Below are 24,316 nucleotides of genomic sequence, written 5' to 3'. Positions count from 1 at the left end.
TTATATAAGTAATGTTTAAAGGACTTAGGAAGGCTAACTCGCTTTATTTCCTTTTCCTCGTTGGGATGTGGTCTGGTAGGGTATCGGGTATCCGTTCGAATGTCGTTTAAATATTTAGTTATATATCATGTGTACATATACGGACATAATAGTTATGGTCAGTCAGTTCAGTACCTTTGGGTAGCAAAGGTATACGTTCATATATCCCTAGTAAGCTATTATAGGTATAGTTTGGGCTTATATATGATTTGGTAATAAATATGGATTTCGACCTAGCGATTCGTTGCGGAAGTCACCTTTAGTTCCAAATGTAGAATAGGAACTACCAATCATATTATTACTTACTTACAGCGGGTAAGACTATTACATATTATACGTGTAGATTAGTCCTGCCTATCCTAGTACAAAAGGATACTATACGGGACTAACCATTCCGGCACCCAACTGTTAGCAACAAAGGTAATGAACATCTACGGATGCCTACGGTTAATACTTATATTAGGGTACTTTTACGGGACTAACCATTCCTACGCCTTGTTGTTAGCTACAGAGGAAAATGAACATCTACGGACGTTCAAGGTTATTACTGTTTCGGCAGTTGTGATGTCGGGTTGATCCTAATACAAAAGGATAACAGTTACATGGCTATATTTTTCCTATTACTTTTATTTTGTGATACATTCACATAAATGATGAGGTAGACTATATATATTGTTAATAGTAGTCATACAACGGAAAAACCATCTTTGTTACTTTCAAAACAGTCTAGTCTTGGTAGAAGACTACTCTTTATACTAATAGAAAGCATAGGGATTTGCTAGGGTATTCAAACGTTTTCAAACTACTTTCAAATGGTTCATACTTATACAAAATTTTTCCAAATGTTCACAAGTCTTTACTTTCCAGTTTTACAAATCTAAGACACATTAATACTTATGAATTCATCAGCTTTATTGCTGATACTCGCTTTCAAAATACTTGTATTCTCAGGTCACAAATAGACAGGTACGACAACCAGGTTTTGTGAAGACGGAGAAATCAAGACTCCCATTTTATTTTGATTATTCATTATGTTGTCTTATACTATGAAAGAACACACTTGTAAGTAAAATTATACTAATAATGCAATGGATGTTGTTGTTGCTTGTTTACTACTTTGCATTGTTGTGATACTATACATGACTTCCTCCGTCCCCGAACGTTTCTGCTGTTCCGATTTTGGGGTGTGACACCTACCATGGTCCAAAACCCTAAATCTTGACGAAAGGTCAAAAAGTCAGGAAATAGTTAACCACTCAGCGCGTACGTTGGGCGTACTCTCTTCCTACGTGGGGTGTACTCAAGAATCTGGTAGGATCAGGGTCTCACCTGGCTACATTGGGCGTGGCTAGTAGTATGGAGGGAGTACGCCGTCTGACGCCAAAAACCACTCCAAAATGGTCTTAAGACATGCATCCAAACATAGACCAGACCTTCTTAGAACGTCTTAGTCCATAAAGTCTAAAAATTTAAGCATTTGCATGGCTGAAGAGGGCTTGAACCTTAAAACTCTAACTTAATTCACAACTCAACACCACCAAACTCTTGCATGGCTAGAAATGGACCATCAATCAACCATTTTTATGAATCTACAAGACCTAACATACATGAAAGGACAACTAATATGCTATGGAGTTCCCTATACTCAAAAGGTCCAAACTTTAGGAAAAAAAGCTCATAAAACTCATCTATGGAGATAAAAAAGGAAACACATCAAGGTATAGACTTTATACCTTCAAAAGATACACAAGGAAGAGTAGTTTATGGATCTATAAGCTTTCAAGCAACACCTCTTTCTTCAATAGCCTTCTTCTTCAACAAATAAGCACCAAAATCACTAATAAGATCCAAACTCTCACAAACAAGGCTTAGAATCGAGATTAGGGTTTTTGAGGGAATGTGGCTGATAAGGAATGTCCAAGGGAGGCATAAGGTGGATTAAATAGGGGAGCAAACCCATAAAGTTAGGGTTTCGAGACTGAGCTAGTACGCCCGACGTACCACACGTACGCCCAGTGTACTAGCATGACTTCCACGATCCTTTCTCACGAGTACGCTGCACATACCCACATGTACGCCCGACATACGGGATGCAATGTGAAACTCAACCACATGTGACCAAATGTGCAAACTTAAATTAGGTTAAGGACTAAAATGGAAATACATGATAATCGGATGTTACAAAGTTTACGGTATTTACTGTGATAGTAAATCATAAAATTTATACATTCTTGTTATCAATATCATTTAATATGTATGAACAATTAACTGTGATTGGTTTAAATTATGTTAGATTTTTATGGTACTTATTGTGGTTCAAATTACAAAATCTGTTTTTAATTTCTGTGGTGTTATACCAAGTAATATACACTTTCAAACTTTATTTTTGTTTGCCTCCTCCATACATAATTCAAATTGAAATTTTATTTTGATACTTTTGTGGTCCAATTGTTATAATATAATCCTCACCATATTATATGTAGACTACTGACATTTGAAAAAAAACACATTTTTATATGCAGATTACAAAGTAATTCTCTATGGTAATACATGTAGCGACTTCTACTAATCTGAATATATTTGATATCAAAATTTATAGGTGAATATTTCTAATTTTAAATTATAGTCCTCCTTTCAGAAATATGGAAATCTTAATGGTTGAGTGGGAAAACATAAAAATGTATTATGCAACCAATAATAAATTTTCACTATTGATGGTAATCTTCGACTTCTTATTTTCTTTGTACGGAGACTATGGATGCGAATTTGGCCCGAAAACCCGAACCAAACCGAAGCGAATTGAATTAGGCCTGAATAAGCAATTTGATTCAGTTCTCGGGTATCTATATTAGGATTATTCGGTTCTCGGGTGATTCGGTTCCGGTTACCGAGATAAGGGCTTATTCAGTTCTAAATACCCAACCCGAAATTGAAAAGTCATTTTTTTAATCGTATTTTTCTTTCTACACCGAATGACCTACATTCAATCAATTTGATCATTTTTTTCCTTATCCCTCCTGGTGTGATCGAGTCGAACATTCAAAACAGAAAAAAAACCCTATTGCATTATATTACCAAAGTCGGTGTCCTACTCAATCGTATTACCGAAGTCGACTTCTACTCAAGCATTTATAGTCATTATGTTTGGATTTTATATTATTATATCTCAAGAATAGTTAATTCGTGTTTACATTCTTACTACACAAATTTTAACATTTTTTTGCACCTTTGAAACAATTATGTATACTTTGCATTTTTTTTTTTAAATTAACAAATTTGTTGTTTAATAGATTTGTTATGGAATCATAAGCTACAAAACTCATAAAAAATATAATCTTATAATCATATTGTAAATGTTATCCGGGTTATTCGTGTTATAGAATCCTAATACGGTTTATTTGATTCTTTTCAGTTATATTAGGTCCTTAATCATATTGTAAATGTTATTCGGGTTATTCGTGTAATAACCGAACCGAACCAATCAATACCTGAACCGAACCGATTAATACTCAAACTGAACTGAACCCGTATTAGTTATTTGGTTCGATTTTCGGTTCTTACAATTACCCTTATTTGGTTCTTGGGTTATTCAGGTTCGATTAGTTCGGTCCGGTTTCGACCCGAATAACATCCCTAATGGAGACCACCAACATTATTTTTCAATAACTAGTAGTAAAATAAAAGGAAATATCTAGAAAAATCTCATTATTTTGGAAAAGTTAATGATTAAGTCCCAAATTATTTTTTTGAACAGGAAAAGACCAATAAACCGACAAATTTCATCATTTTAGCTCATTTTGACATATTCAACAGGTCATGCGACCAAATCAGGCAAATCTTAAATTTTCCCACAATAATGTGACTTTTTTTTTTATAGATTTCCTCAAAATTTGTATATAATGTATGAATGTATTTAATGTGTGTGAATATATATATATATATATATATATATATATATATATATATATATATATATATATATATATATATATATGCATTTTTTAAGTATTTTTATATATTCATCTATGTATTTATATATATCTTAAAGCTTTTTATATAGTTTTTTTTTATGTATTTTAAATATATAAACATATTTTTTTAAGTATTTATATGGATTTTTAACTATTTTTACATACTTTTATGTATTTTAGTATATTTTTCATGTATTTATGTATTTTTAAGTATTTTAGTGTGTGTGTATATATATATATATATATATATATATATATATATATATATATATATGTATGTATGTATTCTTTTACTTCTGATTTCATTGTAAACTAATTATTAGACCTTCTAAATAAAAAAACACTAGAGTACTTCAAAACAAACATCTTTTAAAGACGATCATTAACAATCAACAAAATTTTTGCAGGTAAACTCGTGTATTTTTCTTGACTTCATTTTGTATACGAACAAAGTTTACAAATATCATTATTATTAACTACAAAAATATTCGTTAACTTTGTTTATCTATAAACTGAATTTAAGAAAAAAAATAAAAGAACTTGTTTGCAAAAATATCGTTGATTGCTAAGAATGGTCTTTGAAAATATTTGTGTTGAAGTAATCTGATGTTTTTTTTAGGACAAAACTTCAAAAATGGTCCTTATGATTTTCGAAAATATCAAGTTTAGTCCCTAAGTTCAAAAAACCTCACGGATCGTCCTTATGGTTTCAAAACTTTTAACATTTGGTCCCTCCGGCTAACTCCGTTACCATTTAGCCGTTAAGTCAGGGGTATTTTTGTCATTTCACTCCTTAGGGACCATTTATGAGGTTTTGTATTCCTTTTTTTAAAATAAATAAATAATAAATAAAATTTAATATGAAAGGGTCCCACCTGTTTCTCTCTCTCTCTAATACAAATGGATTCGAACAAATGGACTGAATACGGATGGATTAGAACAAATGTCCCTTCGAGATTAATAGCTTCCATCTTCTTCTTACCCCAAATTTCATCGGGAATTTCAGCACTTAAATCATTGAAAGAGAGAAATAAGTTTTGAAGCTTTGAAAGCAGACAACATTTGACAACTTACCCATCAATTTCACATTACGACCCATATGAGAATCCTACCCTCGAAGAGAGATCTGAATATCTTTCTCTCCAGCTTTCCAGCACTCCCGATGGATTGTAAACGAAGCTCTTTAACTCCAAAAGTACCGATTTGTCAAAATCATTGTCGAAAACAGCATAGGAATTGAAAGATGTGATGAAGACAAACTTGAGAATCAGAATCATAAGGATTAAGAGGAGAAAAGATAGAGAACCTGATGAATCGGAGGGTACATTGAGTTTGTACATACAGGGCATTCAAGAAGTTCATGGACACTGGTGGGATGGATTTTTGAAGGAATAACATTGACGTTATGAGTTTTGGATGACGTAAAATGATGATGATGATGTGGGATCTCTTCGTTGCCCAATCCATCCGAGGTTGAAACGCATTCAATGCTATCGTAATCCATGGTTCCAAATTAAAGAAAAAGCAACAATACCCACAAAGAGAGGATCAAATTTACATGAAATTTGTTAGGGTTTTGCCTCTTTTTGTTCGAAATCCGTCTTTTCCTCCCCTGTTTCGGGTTAAAGATGAAGATGGAGAGGGGAAGGGAAAGAAAGAGAAACAGGAGGTGCTTTTCTTCTTAGGTCTTTCACTTCCTTTTCCAATTTTTCGTTATTTTGCAATCTTGAATTTTGATGTGTGAGAGAGAGAGAGGTGGGACCCCTTGCATATTAAATTTTATTTATTATTTATTTATTTAAAACAAAAGAACAAAACCTCATAAATGGTCCCTAAGGAGTGAAATGACAAAAATGCCCCTGACTTAACGGCTAAATGGTAACGGAGTTAGCTGGAGGGACCAAAGGTTAAAAGTTTTGAAACCATAGGGATGATCCGTGAGATTTTTTGAACTTAAGGACTAAACTTGATATTTTCGAAAACCACAGGGACCATTTTTGAAGTTTTGTCTTTTTTTAATTTTATTTTACAATGTCTAATACTTATCTTACAATGAAACTTAATGTAAAAAATATGTAAATATGCAAAATAAACTAAAATGCAAAAAAATACTTAAAAAGTACATATAAATATGTACAAAATATGATTATACGTTTAAAATACATAAAAATATGTAAAAAAAAACTATATAAAAACTTAAAAATACATAAATACGTCAAAAATATATCAAAATACATAAAAAAACATAAAAATTCATATATATATATATATATATATATATATATATATATGTGTGTGTGTGTATAAAATATGTTTATACATTTAAAATACATAAAACACACACACACACACACATATATATATATATATATATATATATATATATATATATATATATATATATATATATATATATATATATATATAACTTAAAAATTACAAAAATACATAAAAAAAATATAAAAATAATTAAAAATATTTAATAGATATTTAAATACATAATATTTTTTTAAAAAAAAATACATAAATACATGAAAACTATAACAAAATACATAAAAATATGTAAAATACTTAAAAGTTTATATAAATACATAAAAAATTATACATTTAAACTACATAAAAAACCAAAAACAAAAACTATATAAAACAACTTAAAAACTTAGAAAAATACATAAATTCATGTGTATATATAAAGGACATGGTGACAAACTTGTAAATATGATATAATTGCCTTCAATCACAAATACGAACAGTTGAAATTCATTCGTTTTTTGCTCTTTCAATCCAACCTTCAATTCTGTTTGAATACGAACATATCTTCAACATCTACGATTAATTATACTCCCAATATCATTAGAACAACATCATCGATAATCAACAAAAAAAAAAAAAAAATTCAATTCGTATCATTCATTCAACATCGTTCATCAAATAAAACATCGAAATTAAGGTTAGAAAAAGATCAAATCATTTTTTGTTTGAAATTTTCATATATTTCTCTACCAATATACTATTTTGTAAGATTTAAGTAGTCAAAGTATCATATTTATCACATTTTTAAAAAAGTTAATTTGTATGCACTCCAACTGTTTGATGAAATGCATAAACTAAATTACCACGTTATATTCACATATAAATATGTTTTCTCACCTGAATCAATATGTGATTATTAAAACACAAAACAAATATGCAAGTCTGTATGTTATTCATATGTGAATAACATATAAAAATTATATATATTTTTGAAAACACATTGTAACATTCATATATGAATATAATGTGCAATATTCACATATGAATATACCAACTATTATTCATAAGTGAATATACGATCTAATATTCACAAGTGAATATACTATGTACAATTCTCATGTGATATACCATGTAATAGTATATAATATTCACATATGAAAATATCATATAATATTCATAAGTGAATATACCATCTAACATTCACAAGTGAATATACTATGTAATATTCACAAGTGAATAATATTTAAATATGAATATACTATGTTTAGTATATGCTATATTCATATATGAATGATATTTAAATTGTAAAAAAAATTAATCATAGTTTTTATTCATAAGTGAATAATGAATGTACTGTAGTAAAAACAAGATTCATTTTTATTCACTTATGAATAACGATAGCTTAAAATATAAAAAAATAAATAAAAAATCATGAATTTTGGTATATTTAAAATTATTTTTCGATAAAAATAGCTTTTTAAAAATTAAAAAAAATGAAAAAACTATGTTTTTGTATATATTAAGATAATGCTTAGCATAGTTTAAGGAAACATGTTTTGTTGGAAAACACATGTGCATTCCTTTCCCATTTCCGCCGGTACGTTGGAGGCTTTTGCGGCAAAAATAAATGATTGGCTGAGAATGATTTCCCCATTCTCAATTGAACCCTCCTCTCTCTCTCTCTCTTTATATATATATATATATATATATATATATATATATAATACATAAAAATATATTTATATATTATATATAAATTTTATGAAAAACTATAAAAAAATTATATTATTTTAGAAAAATTAAAATTTAATTCCATGGCCCACTAAACAAGTTAAAAAGAAATAAAATAAAAAACATTACCAATTTCTTGGGTTTCTATATTCAATTTTTTTTAGAAAACTTAGGTTGCGTTTAGTTACGGAAAAACAATTTTTATTTTCCGTTTTTTGTTTTACCTTTTTGATTTTTGTTTTCCGTTTTCATTTTTCATTGAAAAATTTAGAAAACGTGTTTAGTTAAACTTATTCATTTTTCATTTTCAGTTTTAGAAAATTAGAAAACGTGTTTAGATGTGTATTTTTCTATCGGTTTTCATTTTTAAAAAACGGTAGCAGTGGTAGGGTGTGGGTGGGGGCGGTGACGGTAGCGGGTCGGCGGCGGTGGTGGTGATGACAGGCGATGGTGGTGGTGACGGCAATTGTGTCAGTGGTGGTGATGGTGGCGACAGCGGTGGTGATGGTGCTAGTGACGGGTTAGTGGTGGTGGTGGTGATGGTAGGTCGGTGATTGTCGTGGTAGTGTTAGGTGGGTGGGGGTACGAGTGTGTGTTTGTGGGGGTAGGTGTAGGTTTGTGTGTGTGTGGGTGGGTGTGTGTGGGGTGGGGTGGGGGTAGGTGTGGGTTTGTGTATGGGTGTGTGTGTGTGTCTGGGTGGGTGGGTATGTATATATGTATGTGTAGGTTGGTGTGTGTGTGTGTATGGGTGGGTATATATGTGTGTGTGTGTGTGTTTGTAGGTTGGTGTGTGTGTGTGGAGATGGGTATGTATGTGTGTGTGTGTTTGTGGGTGTGTGTGTGGATGGATATGTATGTGTATGTGTGTGTGTGTGTGTGGATGGGTGTGTATGTGGGGGGAGGGTTGGTGTGTGTGTGTGCAGGTGTGTGTGTGTGGGGGTATGTATGTGTGTGTGTTTGTGGGTGGGTGGGTGTGGGTGGGTGGGTATATATGTGTATGTGTGTGGGTTGGTGTGTGTTTGTGGGTGGGTATGTATGTGTGTGTGTTTGTGGGTTGGTGTGTGTGTGCGGGTTGGTGGGTGTGTGTGGGGGTGGGTATGTATGTGTGTGTGGGGGGGGGAGGGGTATGTATGTGTGTGTGTGTGGGGGGGGGGGAGGGGGTATGTGTGTGTGTGTGTGTGTGGGGGGGGGGGGGGGGAGGGGGTATGTGTGTGTGTGGGGGGGGGGGGGGGGGGTAGATAGAGGTGGATGGAGTGGAGTGGGTGTGTGTTTATAGAAAAATTTTGGACTTAGAAAAATGTGGAAAACAATGATTATCAGTTTTCCAAAATTTTCCAACTTCTTTGTAATTTTAGAAAACGGAAAATTTTTATTTTCCGTGAAAATTTTTGAAAAATAGGCGAACTAAACGCGTTTTCAAAATTCTCATTTTTCTTGGAAATTTTTTCCGGAAAACGACCTATTTTTCCGTAACTAAACGCACCCTTAGGGTGCGTTTGGTTGTGAAAAACTGTTTTCATTTTCTATGAAAATGTTTCCAGAAAATAGAGTTGAGTTTTCATTTTCAATTTTCAATGAAAAAACATTTGGTTGGAATGGGTGGAGTTTTCATTTTCCATCTTAGAAATTTAGAAAACTTTGGAAAACTGTAAAAATTACTTTTCTAATTTACTTTTCTAATTTACATACAATTTGGAAAACTGAAAATTTTCATTTTCTTAGAAATCTTTAGAAAACTGAACGAACCAAACGCGTTTTCAAAATTTCCGTTTTTCGTGGAAAATTTTCCAATAAAACTGAAATTTTTTCCACAAATCATTCAATTTTTTTCAAAATAATTGATTTTTTTTGGGATATTTCCTCTTACAACTGCTCATAACCGCCTCTTTCAAATTCACGCCATTTTTGTTTGTTTGTCTTTTTCTCTCTGAAAAATGGGGTTCAGTAAGAAGAATAGGGTTTAGTAGGAAGAAGCTTCACCGATTAACACACAGTCGGCACTCGTCTCTCTACTCTCGTCGCCGGTGAACAGGTATTGACGAAGCTTGATACACACTTCGCATCTTTGTTTTCTTGTTATTTTCCAGAAAATGCTTCGATCTGGAGCACGATGTGTAACAATAACATAATTCTGTTTCTTGATACCTCTTCTTTCATCTAAATCGATACTCGTCCGTTTTGTTGTTGAATTGTAGCAGTGTTTGAAGGTTTGCAGACACCGTATCTGTTGAAATCGATCTCCAGCAGCAATCTTCACTTTCTAGATACCACCAGCTTACCAGGTATCATTCTTAACATCACATCATTCCTTGTTTCAATCCGATTTTCTCACCTCTAGCGAATAACTACGTACATTATCTATCTATTCTTTCTTTGTTCAAAGTTCGATCGGTTGTGCCGTTTGTGCTGTTTGATGCCTAACATGCATTCTATATTTTACGATCATAATTGTGTGTGCGATTGAAAGAGGTGAAACCAACTTATGTGTGATTCTCTTGAAATCGAAACCCTAGGTCCCTGAATTACTGCATTTGTATGTAGCCATAACAGGAGATGCTACTCGATGCTTATATCTATATCTTTGGGCAAGGATTTCTTAACGTATCGTGAATTTTGAAACTGATTATGGTTGATATTCTGAATTGGAGCTTATTTGCAATGTGAATCAGTCACTTGTGATTACATCGTTTTGTTTGGTGTATAGTAGGTGTCGATGTGCACTCAGTAACATAATTTTTGCTCATTATTACTAGATAAAAGTTTTAATCCTGCATTTCTTTTCAAATCATGCAGATTCGATTCTCACTGGAGTATCACATTGGATTGCAACAAAGTTTTTCATCATCAAAAATCAAACTCAGGTACAATTTCATCCTCCCAATTCCATATTCTTAGCTTGACTTTGATTGATCTTATAAGAATTGTGAGTTTGTTGAAAATTTGAATTCATCGATCTATACTTACCACATTAATTACAACCTTATTAATACAACTTTTACAGAATCTTTGATTCATGAATTAACTCACAAATAACAGTTCAGAACAAGATTTAGACACTTTTAAATGATGTATATATATATATATATATATATATATATATATATATATATATATATATATATATATATATATATATATATATATATATATATATATATATATATATATATATATATATAATGGATTATATATAAAGCAGGATGGAAAAGACTCTATTGCCCCCTGCATTGATTCGTGTAATGAGTGTGGTCTTTCTGCTAAGATCCCAAGGAGGAGTTGCTAACTTTAGAATGAGTAATGAGTTTCAGTTGTTCATCACATCTGTTGTAATTGCCCAATGTATTTCCCAAACTGTTAAGTTTGTTGGAATGAGTAGGGAAGATGAAAAGAAGGCTTTTTTAGTAGCATATTGTTTTGAAGTGATTGGTATTCATAACATGTGTCTTATGTGGATCGTTGACCACAATATCCTCATGGTACTCATCATGAACTTTTTACTGAGGTTTATTCTTCACTGTTGGGACATTGGAATGCTGGGTTACTTAGGTTATCAAATATGCATATAGCTGCATATTCAACTTTACATTTACAATGTATGAAATAGCATTGATTATATTGTTTTTTCTATGCTCAAAAAATTTATTTCACACAGGATCATCATATGTTTCTTTTCTCGTGTTTCTAAAGTTCTTTGGTTTGTTTGAATCAGTGTTGTGTAAAAATCGGGCAAAACACTAGAATATGACCTTTTTTATAATAACTCAAAATCGTGCAAATAAGTAGGTTGCTTATTTGATTGGGATATTGGTAAATGACATAAGTAGATATAAATTTCACAGCGACTAATTAAATGCTAAAATATTTGTACAAGTTGATAAAACTTGAAAATATGCATTTGACAAAATAGGCTAAGGTTTCTCCTAAGACAAATACTATAAGGAGTACTCAAGTAATTTTTCCGTGAGATGATTTGGCATAGCCAAGTCACACGTGACTTGTCAAAGAACACTGCCCCGGCCTCTGAGAGAGAGGTGAGTTGATATTGCGGGTGATATGGAATGATATTTTGCGAGGTGACGTGTAGATCATTCCATGTAGTCTAAGCTTTATAATAAATATTTGTAAATTTTTGTATAAAATAATTTCAAAATGATATCAAAATTTCTGGTTTTTGTTGCGTTTAGCTTTTACAATGGGTATCCGTTTACATTTTACAATATAAACTATAAAAGATTTCACAAACCATAAATGTCGATGAACACCACTAAAATGTGTAAAGATTCGCCCTTGTTGTCCAATATGATGTACTTTTTGGAGTCAAGGCATACATCATTTTACCACTATGAAAAATATATCTTTCATATCATACATTGCTTCAAACATAAAAAATTATATTTTAAAGAAGGAAATGAAAATAATTAAGTAACTATGTTCAAATCGGATAAAACCAAGAATCGACTTAACATTTATATATTAGTAAGGGTATTGGTAAACCGAGCTTGTCATGGTTAACAAGTTAGAAACTTGATTTGATATGGAGCTATCAAGCTAAACTAGAGCTTAATTAGGACTCATTTAATAAATATGCTTTTAGCAGGCTTCTATAAGTGAATTTAAGGATGTCAACAAGATCAAACAGGAACAGAAATAGTTGTCCTCTCCCAGACCCTGAATTCAACTGTTTTCTTTTACCCTAATCCCGACCTCGAATTCCCCCATTTCCCGATCCCACCCCGACTTTAAAGACTACCCACAATCCCACCCCTGTTTCCCCGGAATCTCGTGTTAACACTGTTTGGCTCGAAATCTTCCATTTGACTTTATTTTTAACTCATTTATTTCGTTTACCTTTACATATTATACTAATTATTCAAATAGAAAACATATATTAGACCGGCTGACATTTTGGTCTTTGGATGGATAGGAGGGAAGCATGCGTGCGTGGATCTTACTGGGGTCTCTCCTCTCGTTGGTTTGGGGAGCGACGGTTTCACAGCTGGGCATGCCGCATTGAAAGCCGCTGCGTGCAAAGTGGTAAAGCACAAGAATGCATGTATAGCGAATCAACATGTGTTTGTTCCTTTTGCATTCGATACATTTGGTTTTCTCGCACCAGAGGCGGTGGAGCTCCTCAATAGAGTCCAACGGGTCATGCATTCTAATGTCATATCTCCTAGATCCACAAATGTAGTTTTCAAAAGAATTGGTTTTGCTATCCAGAAAGGGCTAGCGGCGCAACTTGTTGCCTGTTTGCCTTCAATCGATATGTATTGAACTATACAATTAATTCGATTTAATAGAAAATAGTTATTTTTATAAATATATTAAATATATGGTAATTATTTCGAGGGCCCTACAAGATATTCGGGACGAAACCCCTCCCTCACCCCCGAAAACTAAACAGGGTAAAATTCACTCCGAATCTGAAATATTATAAAATTATCCTTATACACAAAAGAGGTCCCATGGGTTTTTTTTTTTTTTTTTTTTTTTTTTTGCTAGCCTGGTATAAATATATAATATAATATAAAACTGATATTGTAACTTTTTTTGTACTAAATTAATAAATTACAAATAAATATTAAATAAATAAGTTATTATGAATATTCTAATAATATCTTAGGTTCAAATTCCGGTCATAACCGCCTATTTCAAATTCACGCCTTTTTCTCTCTACCTATATATAGGGTGAGTAAGAAGAAGCTTCACCGCGAAGACACAGTCGGCAATCGACATCGTCTCTCTGCTCTCGTCGCCATTGAACAGGTATGGAATAGCCACTTTCCATTTTATGTTCTCTATTTTCCATGAAAATGATGCGAACATGAGTACAATGTGAAACCTGGCAACATAATTCTCTCTTCTTTCATCTATAAGCTGATACTATTCACTCTTCAGATTTCGTTGTTGACTTGTTGTACACTTTAAAGGTTTGCAGGCACCGTATCTGCTGCAATCTTCCATCGCCTGCTCCTCCATAAGAGGTATTCACTCTTCGCTTTGTTGGAAATTTCTGAATTATCCTATATATACGATGAGGTGTAATAGGAGTTATCTAGTTTTGTGAGTTGAAAATTAGATAATGATAAGGATTGATGCTAGGATCCTAAACAGATGCAAGTTTGTTATGTCTTGTATCTATAAAAACATGCTTAGTTATCGAGCTGTGATATCAAGTGTGTAACCCAATTGAGTTTTTTGTGTTTAGTTTTTCTCAATAATAATAACCATTGTGTGTTGGTTTAAGCTCTTGTTCTGCTTTGATTTGGTATCAGAGCCTCGTTGAGAAGAAGTCATGGCAGAGGGAGATACGTCGTCGTCTTCTGCTTCAGGGGGAAGCGATAAAGGAACCTCTTTCTCGTTTCAAGTACCAATGTTGAATGCAACGAATTATACTGTGTGGGCAATTCGCATGAAAGTGATATTGAATGTTCATCAGGTGTGGGATGTCATAAATCCAAAGAAGGATAATGTTGCTGTTGAGATTGACCCAGGAGTCGATGGTCCTGAAATCCATCACCTTCTTCACCACCCTCCTCCTTCATCCTCACTCTAATCACCCTAAATATCTTTGTTGCCATCGCCTCCAGCCCATATCGGGTTATTTCATTGTTTTTTTTATTTTTTTTTATTTTTTTATTTTTAAATCATACGTATATCAAGGTAAGATTTTCTTGATTTTTTTTTAATTTCAACTGTGAAGTTTAGGATTTTTACAGGTACTAATTTTAATATCCTCACATAGCGCTTGCGTTTTATGTTGATTACTCACCATTTTAACAATTTTCTACTTTCATGTTTTAATTTATTGGAGTTTGGAAAGGAACAAATGGCGATTAAAGGTCCGACGTTTTTCTTCCTTGTATCAATTATTATTCAGAACACCATTCATGGTTGTCGTCACCATACCCCCATCTTTCTCTCTTCCTCCATCCCTATCTCTCTAGCAACCACCACATTCGATCAAACAACTTATGGAATTTGTGTGGGGTGTGTTCGATTTTTTAGTCTGTTGTTGCTTAAAAGAAAGATGAATGGTGTTAGTTTCAACTTTGATTTTAGTTTAAAGATTTATGGGTTTGGTTTAATGATTTCTAGGTTTGCGGGTGAAAAAGTTTTTAATTATTTTTCATGGTTCTTGGATTTTTGGGTTAAATATTTCTTGAAGTTTTGTTTGAGTAATCGAGTTTTGTCTTTTTCTAGGGGTATTGCAATTTCAACTACCATTTTTTTTGGTTGATTTAAGCTAATTTAATTTTCGTTTTCTTGATGCAGACCTACAAATCGGACATGGATTCTAATTTAGAAGCAATTTATATGTTCATAAACTCATTATTCCTTGGTTTTATGTTGATTTTCTTTTTGTGGTCATGTTATAGCACAATAACATCACTTTATATGTGAATAAACTCATTATTTCTTTGTCCTTTTGGAAACTGCATATATGATCTAATTTTGTGGGTTTTTTGTTGTTGTCCTTGCCAAATCAGCAAACCGTTGATAACCAAGTTTCAAGCTTGTAACTGTCGATGATAGTAGAGCATGTAGAGTTGTAGCAGGTAATTATTTTTGATGTTTTAAAAACATCAAGTGTGCAATATTTAAAGGTTAATTTAAATGAAAATTCACTTATGACCATCATGCTCTAATTTATAGTTGTACAACATTAATATATACTTGGATATTTGCGGTTTTCATATATTGGTTGGATAGAAAGACAAAACAATATTCATTTGTGTTTCATAGTTTATGTTGTATTTATGTTGTTTTCTTAATTCGGCTTAATTTCCATCTATTATTATGTAATCAGGCAATATCCACTAACTAGAAGTAATAACACAAAGAAAAAGATTATTAATGTTAACCTTTTATGTTTATATTAGGCAACAGGTCCATTGCAAGTGAAATATGCATACATCAAGTTGGAAATAAACTTCATTTTCATGTTGATTTGGCAACAATGTAAGTTTTCTTTTTGAAAACCAATCTTAAAAAAATATCTAAAACTGTCTTGGACAATTTTGTTATTGACCCAATCCATTCATACTTAATATGTGATAATTTTTTTGAAAACAGATCACGAGACTTATCCTGTAACTATTATAAAATTGGACAAAAATACCCTTTTCATTTGGGTACAGTGATTGGAGTTGTTTACTGTTTTGCTGCATTAAGGATTAGTTATAACAACCTGGTTTGGAATCATGGTCATGTAGCTGATGGAAAATTAGACCAAAAGACCCCTGGATGATGCGGAATCACTTAAAAAATTAATGTTTTTGCAGCATATAGTTGTTCGTAGCATTTTAATCAAATTTCAATTTAATCACTTAACTGACGAGATAAAAACCGTAATGTTTTTGGTCAGGTGTGGGTTTATTTGAGTGAAATAGTGAGGTACTTTTTAAAGCCTCAATTTTCTTCATTGAGGATGACATAATGATTTTGTCATCATGTCGCCTTTATAAGAGTGATAATCCCACATGAAACTTTATCAGATTCATTGTTCAATGGGTTAAGCATTGATTCCTAGAATTCATTTTTTTTTTACAATATATTAGCTCGACATGACAATAACCATGCTTCTTATTTATTTTTAGCCTTTACATTCTTTGAGCAATCAAGATACAATCTCAAATTTGGTGAAGGAGCTATTGAAATAGATTGGAGCATTACTTACATTTTATACGATATCTAATTTGGATAAGATTTTTTGTACCTTTTAATAGCTTAGACTAAAAAATTTTAGTTGGTTGTTATTTGAAGTTAGATAATCATAAACACTTTAATAGTCCTTATAATTTACATTTGAAATTATATTAATAGTTATAATAACTTCAAAATTATGTGAATTAAAGCAAAAAAACAAGATATCTGATGTAATCATAAGAAAGCCTTCAAATATTTGGGTTTAATTTTTATTTTTTCTTAGGTTAAAATAGGTTTAATTCTATTTCTATTTCTTTTATTTTTTTTCTTTTACTCATATTACAAAATGCTTAGTATTGGAAGATTTTAAGAAAAAATTTATGTTGCTATATTTTGCAAATAAAAATCTCTTTTAAGTATACGTTCATGTACACATCCAAAAAACGCAATACGACCAAGTTTCAGTTGCAATCAGTTTGCAATTGCAACTAAGTTTGTGGGGTGTCGTGGTGATATTAATGTCGGTATTCCGACATGTCTCATATTGTCGGCGGTAAACAATGCCTCTCGACGATTTTCTTTACCGCCGATAATGTTTAGCCGTGAAAGTTTACTATTTCTCACTCCTTTTTTACCGTTCAAACTCTTATTACTTCACCCTCATTCTTGCCGACAGTAATGTTAAACACCACACCATAACCCTTTTTAAAAATGACAAAAATGGCAACTACTGTCACTATCAATCTAGCCTAATAAAATTTATTTCTTTAAAATGATATTTTTTCGCACCAAGTTAAAACTACTATCCAAATATAAATAAATCAATCAATATGCATGTATCCAATTTATCAGCCAAATAACATTTAATTAAATTATTATAATAATATTAACATTTTAGTCCAAAAAAATTAAAACAAAGAATGATATGAATTTAATGTAAGGATGGATCTCATATATATAAATAATTAGTCGATCATTATTCGATTAATAAAATAATAGACAAAACTACTAAAATGATCCCTGTTTGTATGCATTTTTTTTGTGGTTTTAGTCCAAACCACGACTTTTTTGGATTCATGGTACTTTTGGAGTGATTTGTATGTGAAAATAGTCTTTCTGAAAATTGAAATGACTATAATACCTTTGGTGTATTTATTTTTGATTTTTCTTTCATTTTTTAATTTAATATTTATTTATTTATTTTAACAATTAAAAAAATAGAGGATCTCTCTCTCTCTCTCTCTCTCTCTCTCTCTCTCTCTCTCTCTCTCTCTCTCTCTCTCTCTCTCTCTCTCTCCTGAACACCATTTAGGATTTGAAGAAAAAACCCAGATTAATTTCTTCAACTATACCTTTTCATTTGTTCTAAAACTGGCAACTTCATAGAATGAACTTTACAGCCTGCACTTCTAAGGGAAAAACACACATACAAGCAACCGATGCTCTTCAATCTAAGCTAAAATCGATGAATGATTTGGGTGTTCAGTCAAAACAGTAAGTGTTATCTTTCCCATGTCAAAAACCAGCAAAACCAACTTCAAGAAATTAGCTTTTGAAACCTTCAAAAACTTCATTGATGTTGAAACCTTCAAAAACTCCATTGATGAAAACAGGAGACCCACTTGCTCCAATCTAATTCATTTAAATCTCAAAATTTTTTGCAATACCCACATCGAGATCTAGTTCAAAATATGTGTCGACAGTGATGGTGGCAATACCCTGTATCATGTGAATGGAATGACAAATTCGTCCAATGGATGTATCGTGTGAATGGAGTCACAAACTCGTTGATTCTTAGACTTCTCGAACTACCCAATATTTGCTGAATCTTGAAGGGAATTGATTGAAGTCATTACCGTATTCCTCCTCTTCCTTCATTAACAACTGCCCAAACACAATATAACAGGCACCAACACTCTCTAATTTTCAGGCAGTGATGAGGCAGACCTAGATGCAAATATATGAGCAAACTCCAACAACGGATGTAGATCCAAATGCAGGTATCCGGTGGGACGACTTTAAACCCAAAATAAACTCGATTTGGGTTAACTTTTGGATGAAATTAGAAGAAGATGTTGGAATTAAAACTTCATATCTACTTTGTTCTCTACCACCAAGTACGAAGAATTTTTGGATGAAATCAGAAGAAGATGAAGAATTTCTACAATAATTTTGGTTATGAACTAGAAATTATTTGTTTCTACAATTGAAAAATCTGGGGGTGATCAACGATCCTTAACAGGTGGGCCTTTGACCCCCAATGTGTTTGAGATCTTTGATTTTTTCGCAAGCTCGATCCTTCTTTGTGTATCTGATAATTATAGTTCCAGATCATTGATTTTTTTATGCATATAGATGAACACATAAATTGTTCCAAATGATTTTCTTTTCCAATGGTAAATCTATTTGATACAAAAGGAACAGAGAGAGAGAGAGAGAGAGAGAGAGAGAGAGAGAGAGAGAGAGAGAGAGAGAGAGAGAGAGAGAGAGAGAGAGAGAGAGAGAGAGAGAGAGAGAGAGAGAGAGAGAGAGAGAGATGTCATCTATTATTTTTTTATAAATTGTTAAAATAAATAAATAAATATTAATTTTTTTTAAAAAAATGAAAGAAAAATGAAAAATAAATGCTCCAAGGGTATTATAGTCATTTCAATTTTCGGAGGGACTATTTTCACATACAAACCACTACAAAAGAACCATAAATCCAAAAAACTCGGGGTTTGGACTAACACCCCAAAATTTTGCATACCACATGGACCATTTTTGCAATTTTGTCACAATAATAAGTATTGTACGTAAATATTGGTTTTTTACGTGTTATGAAAAAAATTAAATTTTATACTCCCTTTGTCCCAAAATTATTATCAACGTTTGACTTTTTAAGTCCATTTTATTCAACTTTGACTTTAAATAATTTATTTTTTGTTATATAATTGTTTGTGCAAGATATATGAATATATTGTTTTTAAATGTATTTTCATTATTATAGGTTTCATCAAAAATTAAATAACACAAATAAAGCTATTTATGGTCAAAGTTGACATGAAAAGACTTTAAAAGTCAAAAGTGGACAATAATTTTAGGACGGAGTATTAGTTTTTTCATGTTCGTACAGTTTAGCATAAAGGCATTTTCATATGTGCAACATGATTATTGTTTTAACATAACATATATTTCGTCTAAAAATGGTTGTAGAAAAAAAGTATATAATAAGATATCTTACGAACGACGAAAAGAGAAAATGACACAAACAACTATTGGAGAAGTAAGTAGTCAAATCACGACACATATGACAAATATGTCTACAGGACACAAGACTCTAATGAATATTACTAATGCGACCCATATGTCCGTCTGAAAATAATATGTTCCCATTCAAGATAAAGAAAAAACAATTTTTAATTCAATTATGTTTCGCGATGCCAATTAACAAAGGCCATGGACAAACAATTCAAAATGTAGGTATTTATCTTTCAAAATAGGTTTTCTAACATGACCAATTTTATGTGATATTATCCAGAGGGATATCACGTGCGAAGACAAAAGTATTAGTGAAGTCGGACGACAATTCAACTGTTGTGAAATTTATAAATCAAATATATTGTATAAAGAAATGTTACATGATTAATAATGCACAATCAATCATGTGTTCATATACATTTGTAAAGAATACCAAATTTTATTGTATTCTTATGGATTTCGTTTCTGCTATTATGAATATTATTTATAATTGTTTAGATGTAGTATACTATTTGTGCAAAAGAACTAATCACCTTTATATACTAATTTCTGAAAAACAATTGGCACCCGTCGCTTGGTACGGGTAAACGGCTAGTGTGTGTGTGTATATATATATATATATATATATATATATATATATATATAATCGTTAGGAATCAAAAAAGAAAAAAATAATAAACAAGCCAATCATGTGAAGAGAGACAGTGTGGGACTCCCTCCCTCCACCTTTTTCTCGCGTTTCCTTTCCCGCACCCCCGGTGTGGTGTTTCTTCATGCGGGGTCGTTTCACGCAGTTTCCCTGCTCGCCACTCCGTCCGACATTATATATTACAGATGCTTGATTCACCATTTAGATTTAAAATATGATGATGGTGTCGACGATGATAATATATGATGCTTTTAAGCTATTTAGGCTCGCTAAGGAGTAGAATTGACGCTTTCTATATATAAATAACTAGGTTACAACGGGTAAATTTTTTTTACTACATTTTGTTATATTATCCTGTGTACTACAGGGTTCTACGAATTAAAAAGAAAATTAAATAAAAAAGGAGTTACATAAAACATCTAATTTGATATTATTGAATTCGATCTTACTAAATGAGCAAAAACAAAATGGATTCTATCAATCCATGGTGAACAAATCCATGTGTGTGAAACAAATACAAACATGGTGAAACAATTCATTTTAGATCATTGCCCTTTTTATTAGCAATTGGGTTTGTCTTTTAACCAAACTAAAGTCTTATGATTAATATTTAATACCACAATATATTTGCTCCAAAGACTTGCATTATTTATGTAGAGTGACATCATGTGTATACTATCAATGATGCATGTTATTGATTTAATTAATTGTGATTGATTTATAAAATTATCTTTGATCAAAACATTCTAAGCTTCTAGTTTCTGTGTCATTATATAGCAAATGAAATGGATATGTTTGTTTCTGTATTTTTTTTATGTTTATGCGTGAGAAAATATAATGGGCATAACAATATGTTATTTTACCCGTTAGTGGTAAAATATAAAGTTTGGTAAAATAAAGGAAACAGTAGAATTATTATTTTACTTGTTTTATTTTTTTAGTTGACAATAACAGATATGTTCCACCTTTTACCTTCTAAAAACAAACATCATGGTCTCCAAATGCTTATTTAAAACAACTTAACACACGATGTATAAAATTATAAATACACAGGGTCTTGATTTTGATCTTGAACTTCTATTGAGATAACTAGGTTATAGATAAGTTTATTATCGATTTAATTTTGGAGTAAGTTAATTTTCAAGTAAATTACACGAATGGTCCTTATGGTTTGGTTAATTTGCACGTTTGGTCCTTAACTAATTTTTTTAATTTGAAAGGTCCATACTGTTTGTTTTTGTTATGCGATTGGTCCCTGCTGTTTGTTTTCGTTACATGTTTGGTCCCTGCCTTACTTAAAAATACTATTAATTAAATAGGAAAAAATGATGGAGATATGTAAGGTAAGGAAGGGTGAGATTGGGGTGTGTTTATTTAAATAAATAAAAAAATCAAGGGCAAAATAATCTTTTTAGACAAGACAGGGACCAAGAGCGTAACAAAAAAAAACAATATAGACCTTCGGATTAAAAAAAATAATTTAGAGACCAAATACGCAAATTACCCTAAACCAAAGGGACCATTCATGTAGTTTACTCTTATTTTTTTTGGAGACAACAAATATATCAAAAGGAAAAAACATCAACTAGCAAGTAACTAGAAGACGGTTCAAAGCAACATACAAACGAGTTAGACTCTTACAAGCCAATAAAAAAGGAGTATACTTGTCCCAATTACAAATTACCTTTTAACCCTGATGTTTAAGCCAATAAAAAACCATAATCTTAGGAGGTGTTTGTCTTATCTTTTAAAACAAATTTTAGATTTTAGAAAAATATAAAAAACTAAATTTTTTTTGGTAAGAACATAAAAACTACTTTATAATATAAAGAAAATAAACTTTAAAAAAAAAAAAGAAGGTAAGCATGACTTTTTGCCACTTTTAACTTTTTGCAATTGCCCCTGAGACAAACACCCCCTTACACATTCAGTCCCTTGCATGATTAGAATGAGATAGCTTCTTTTGAAAAGAAGTATCATACGAATGATTTCGAAGAATAAAAAAAGGCAGAAGAAATTGTATATGTAAATTTTTTTTGAAGGTACGTACACTTTCGTCTTCATCTCTCCCACTCCTTCTCGAACCTTCTTCTCCTCTTCTGTTACCGGTGAGACCACCCACCGCAGTCCGCCGCCACTCATTTTTTCCCCTCTAACCCTTTTGCTGTTAACCTGAACCATCACAGCACCAACGCGCCGCTGATACCCACAAACCACTACCACCGTAAAACCCTAAACACAACCATCAGTCTCACTCCATATCTCTCACCACAATCCCTAACAAAACCAAATTTCAACTCCCACCGTTTGGCCATCCACGACCCTACTTGCTGAAAATCTCATCTATCCCGCCTTCCTGTGCGAACCCTCCCTCTCCCTCTTTCTCGCCGGAGAACACCAGATGCTTTCTCTCAGGTCCACCACCACCACCATCAACTGAAACCTCTCTCTGTGTCTGTGTGTTTGCTACAAAAATCCCGAAAAACAATTCCCTCGTTTACTCTTTGAAATCCGTTGTTAGATTAACGTTTTAATCCTGCATTTCTTTTCAATTCTTGCAGGTTTGAGTCTCACTTGAGAATCGCATTGGATTACAACAAAGTTTTTGGGCATCATCAAGTACAATTTCATCCTTCTAATTCCAACGTTTGGGAATTGTGAGTTTTTGTGTTCAGTTTGCTGAAAATGAATTGTATTGTTGTGGGACTTTAGGAGCACATAGTGCACTGATGTTTGTTGAAATTTCAAATTCATCTACACTTACCACATTTACAGAAACTTTGATTCATGAAATTATTTAATCACACTGTCACGAATCTTTTCTTTGTTGAATCAAAGTTGAATTTTGTTGACTTGTCATTTATGTTTACATTTCATCTAAATGGTAATGGTTTAATTAGCAGGATGGATAATCAGAATTCTTTGACGATGATAGCTGGAGGCATGGTGTACAACAGTGTGATATGTCTTTTATGGTTTCCAGGAGGACTTGCAAACATTGGGAAGACAGCTGGCGATTGGGTGTTCCTCCATGCAGACTTGGTAGCTCTGTTTATCTCCATGGCTGTATTGGTTGCTGGAATGACTGTGGGACCCACATTCTGGAAAAAGATGGAGAAGCTTGCAAGGAAATTAAGCCATGGGTATTGCAATTGTTGCTATGGCTATAGCTGCTCACCACGTTATTCTTATGGTGGTAGGAAACGACTACTGGTTGAGGCTTTTTGTTAACGGGTCGGGCATTCTGTTCATGGTTCTCACTTGTGTATCCATCTTCATTCTAAACTCTTAAGTATGGGATTAGGGGGAGGTAGAAGTAGAACTTAATTTAAATGGGTGGGCATCAAAAGTCAAGTATTGATATTCTTCTAACATTCAAGCTTTGTGAATAACAAGTAACAATCTACTTTTATCCTATTCATGTTTTAGGAATTTTTATGGAATTGATATTTATGGTCAACTTCTGATATTCTTCCATTTTAGTCGACCAATTACGGAAAAACATGCTTGTTTATAAAGTTTATGGGGTCGGGTCGGGTTTGGGAATATGATACTGTTTTCACTTCCCACTAGGAACCTACTCCTAGTTTCTAACTATTTCCCTTGAGGTGGGCATCGTCTATAACAAATTAACAATCAATATTCGCAAGCTTCTATGAAACATTTGAATACATATGAGATCGGTTACAAGAGTTATTAAGATTAAAAAAAAAAAACTAGCACTCTAGATGTCATAATGAAAGTGAATATTTTTAGACTATCAATAATACTCTCCATGACAACT

The 24,316-nt window shown here is 32.3% G+C and overlaps 1 protein-coding gene across 3 annotated transcripts; it reads left to right on the top strand.

Annotated features, from left to right (window-relative positions):
• Window positions 1-22,492: 22,492 nt before the first annotated feature.
• LOC111912690 (uncharacterized) lies at window positions 22,493-23,999 on the top strand. 3 transcript variants are annotated; one of them, XR_006186961.2, is made up of 3 exons: window positions 22,493-22,574; window positions 23,094-23,189; window positions 23,436-23,999. XR_006186961.2 is itself a non-coding variant. In XM_023908425.3 (3 exons), the coding sequence occupies exons 1-3, from the start codon at window positions 22,934-22,936 to the stop codon at window positions 23,761-23,763; spliced, it is 438 nt and encodes a 145-aa protein (XP_023764193.1). In that variant the 5' UTR covers window positions 22,590-22,933; the 3' UTR covers window positions 23,764-23,999. The 3 variants fall into 3 exon arrangements, 2 of the variants coding, with proteins under 2 accessions (XP_023764193.1, XP_023764192.1); XM_023908425.3 differs by lacking the exon at window positions 22,493-22,574 and adding an exon at window positions 22,590-22,947; XM_023908424.3 differs by lacking the exon at window positions 22,493-22,574 and adding an exon at window positions 22,590-22,947 and having other exon boundaries at window positions 23,433-23,999.
• Window positions 24,000-24,316: the final 317 nt, after the last annotated feature.

Source organism: Lactuca sativa, chromosome 9, assembly GCF_002870075.4.
Source record: "Lactuca sativa cultivar Salinas chromosome 9, Lsat_Salinas_v11, whole genome shotgun sequence".
Classification (NCBI taxonomy): domain Eukaryota; kingdom Viridiplantae; phylum Streptophyta; class Magnoliopsida; order Asterales; family Asteraceae; genus Lactuca; species Lactuca sativa.
The sequence above is the reverse complement of the archived record's forward strand: the minus strand, read 5'-3'. Positions and strand labels throughout refer to the sequence as shown.

Bases quoted from the DNA above. Each gene is read 5' to 3' on its own strand.
- LOC111912690 (XM_023908424.3), top strand. The intron at 23,190-23,432 runs GTGAGTTTTTGT...TGGTTTAATTAG, and splicing joins AATTCCAACGTTTGGGAATT to CAGGATGGATAATCAGAATT.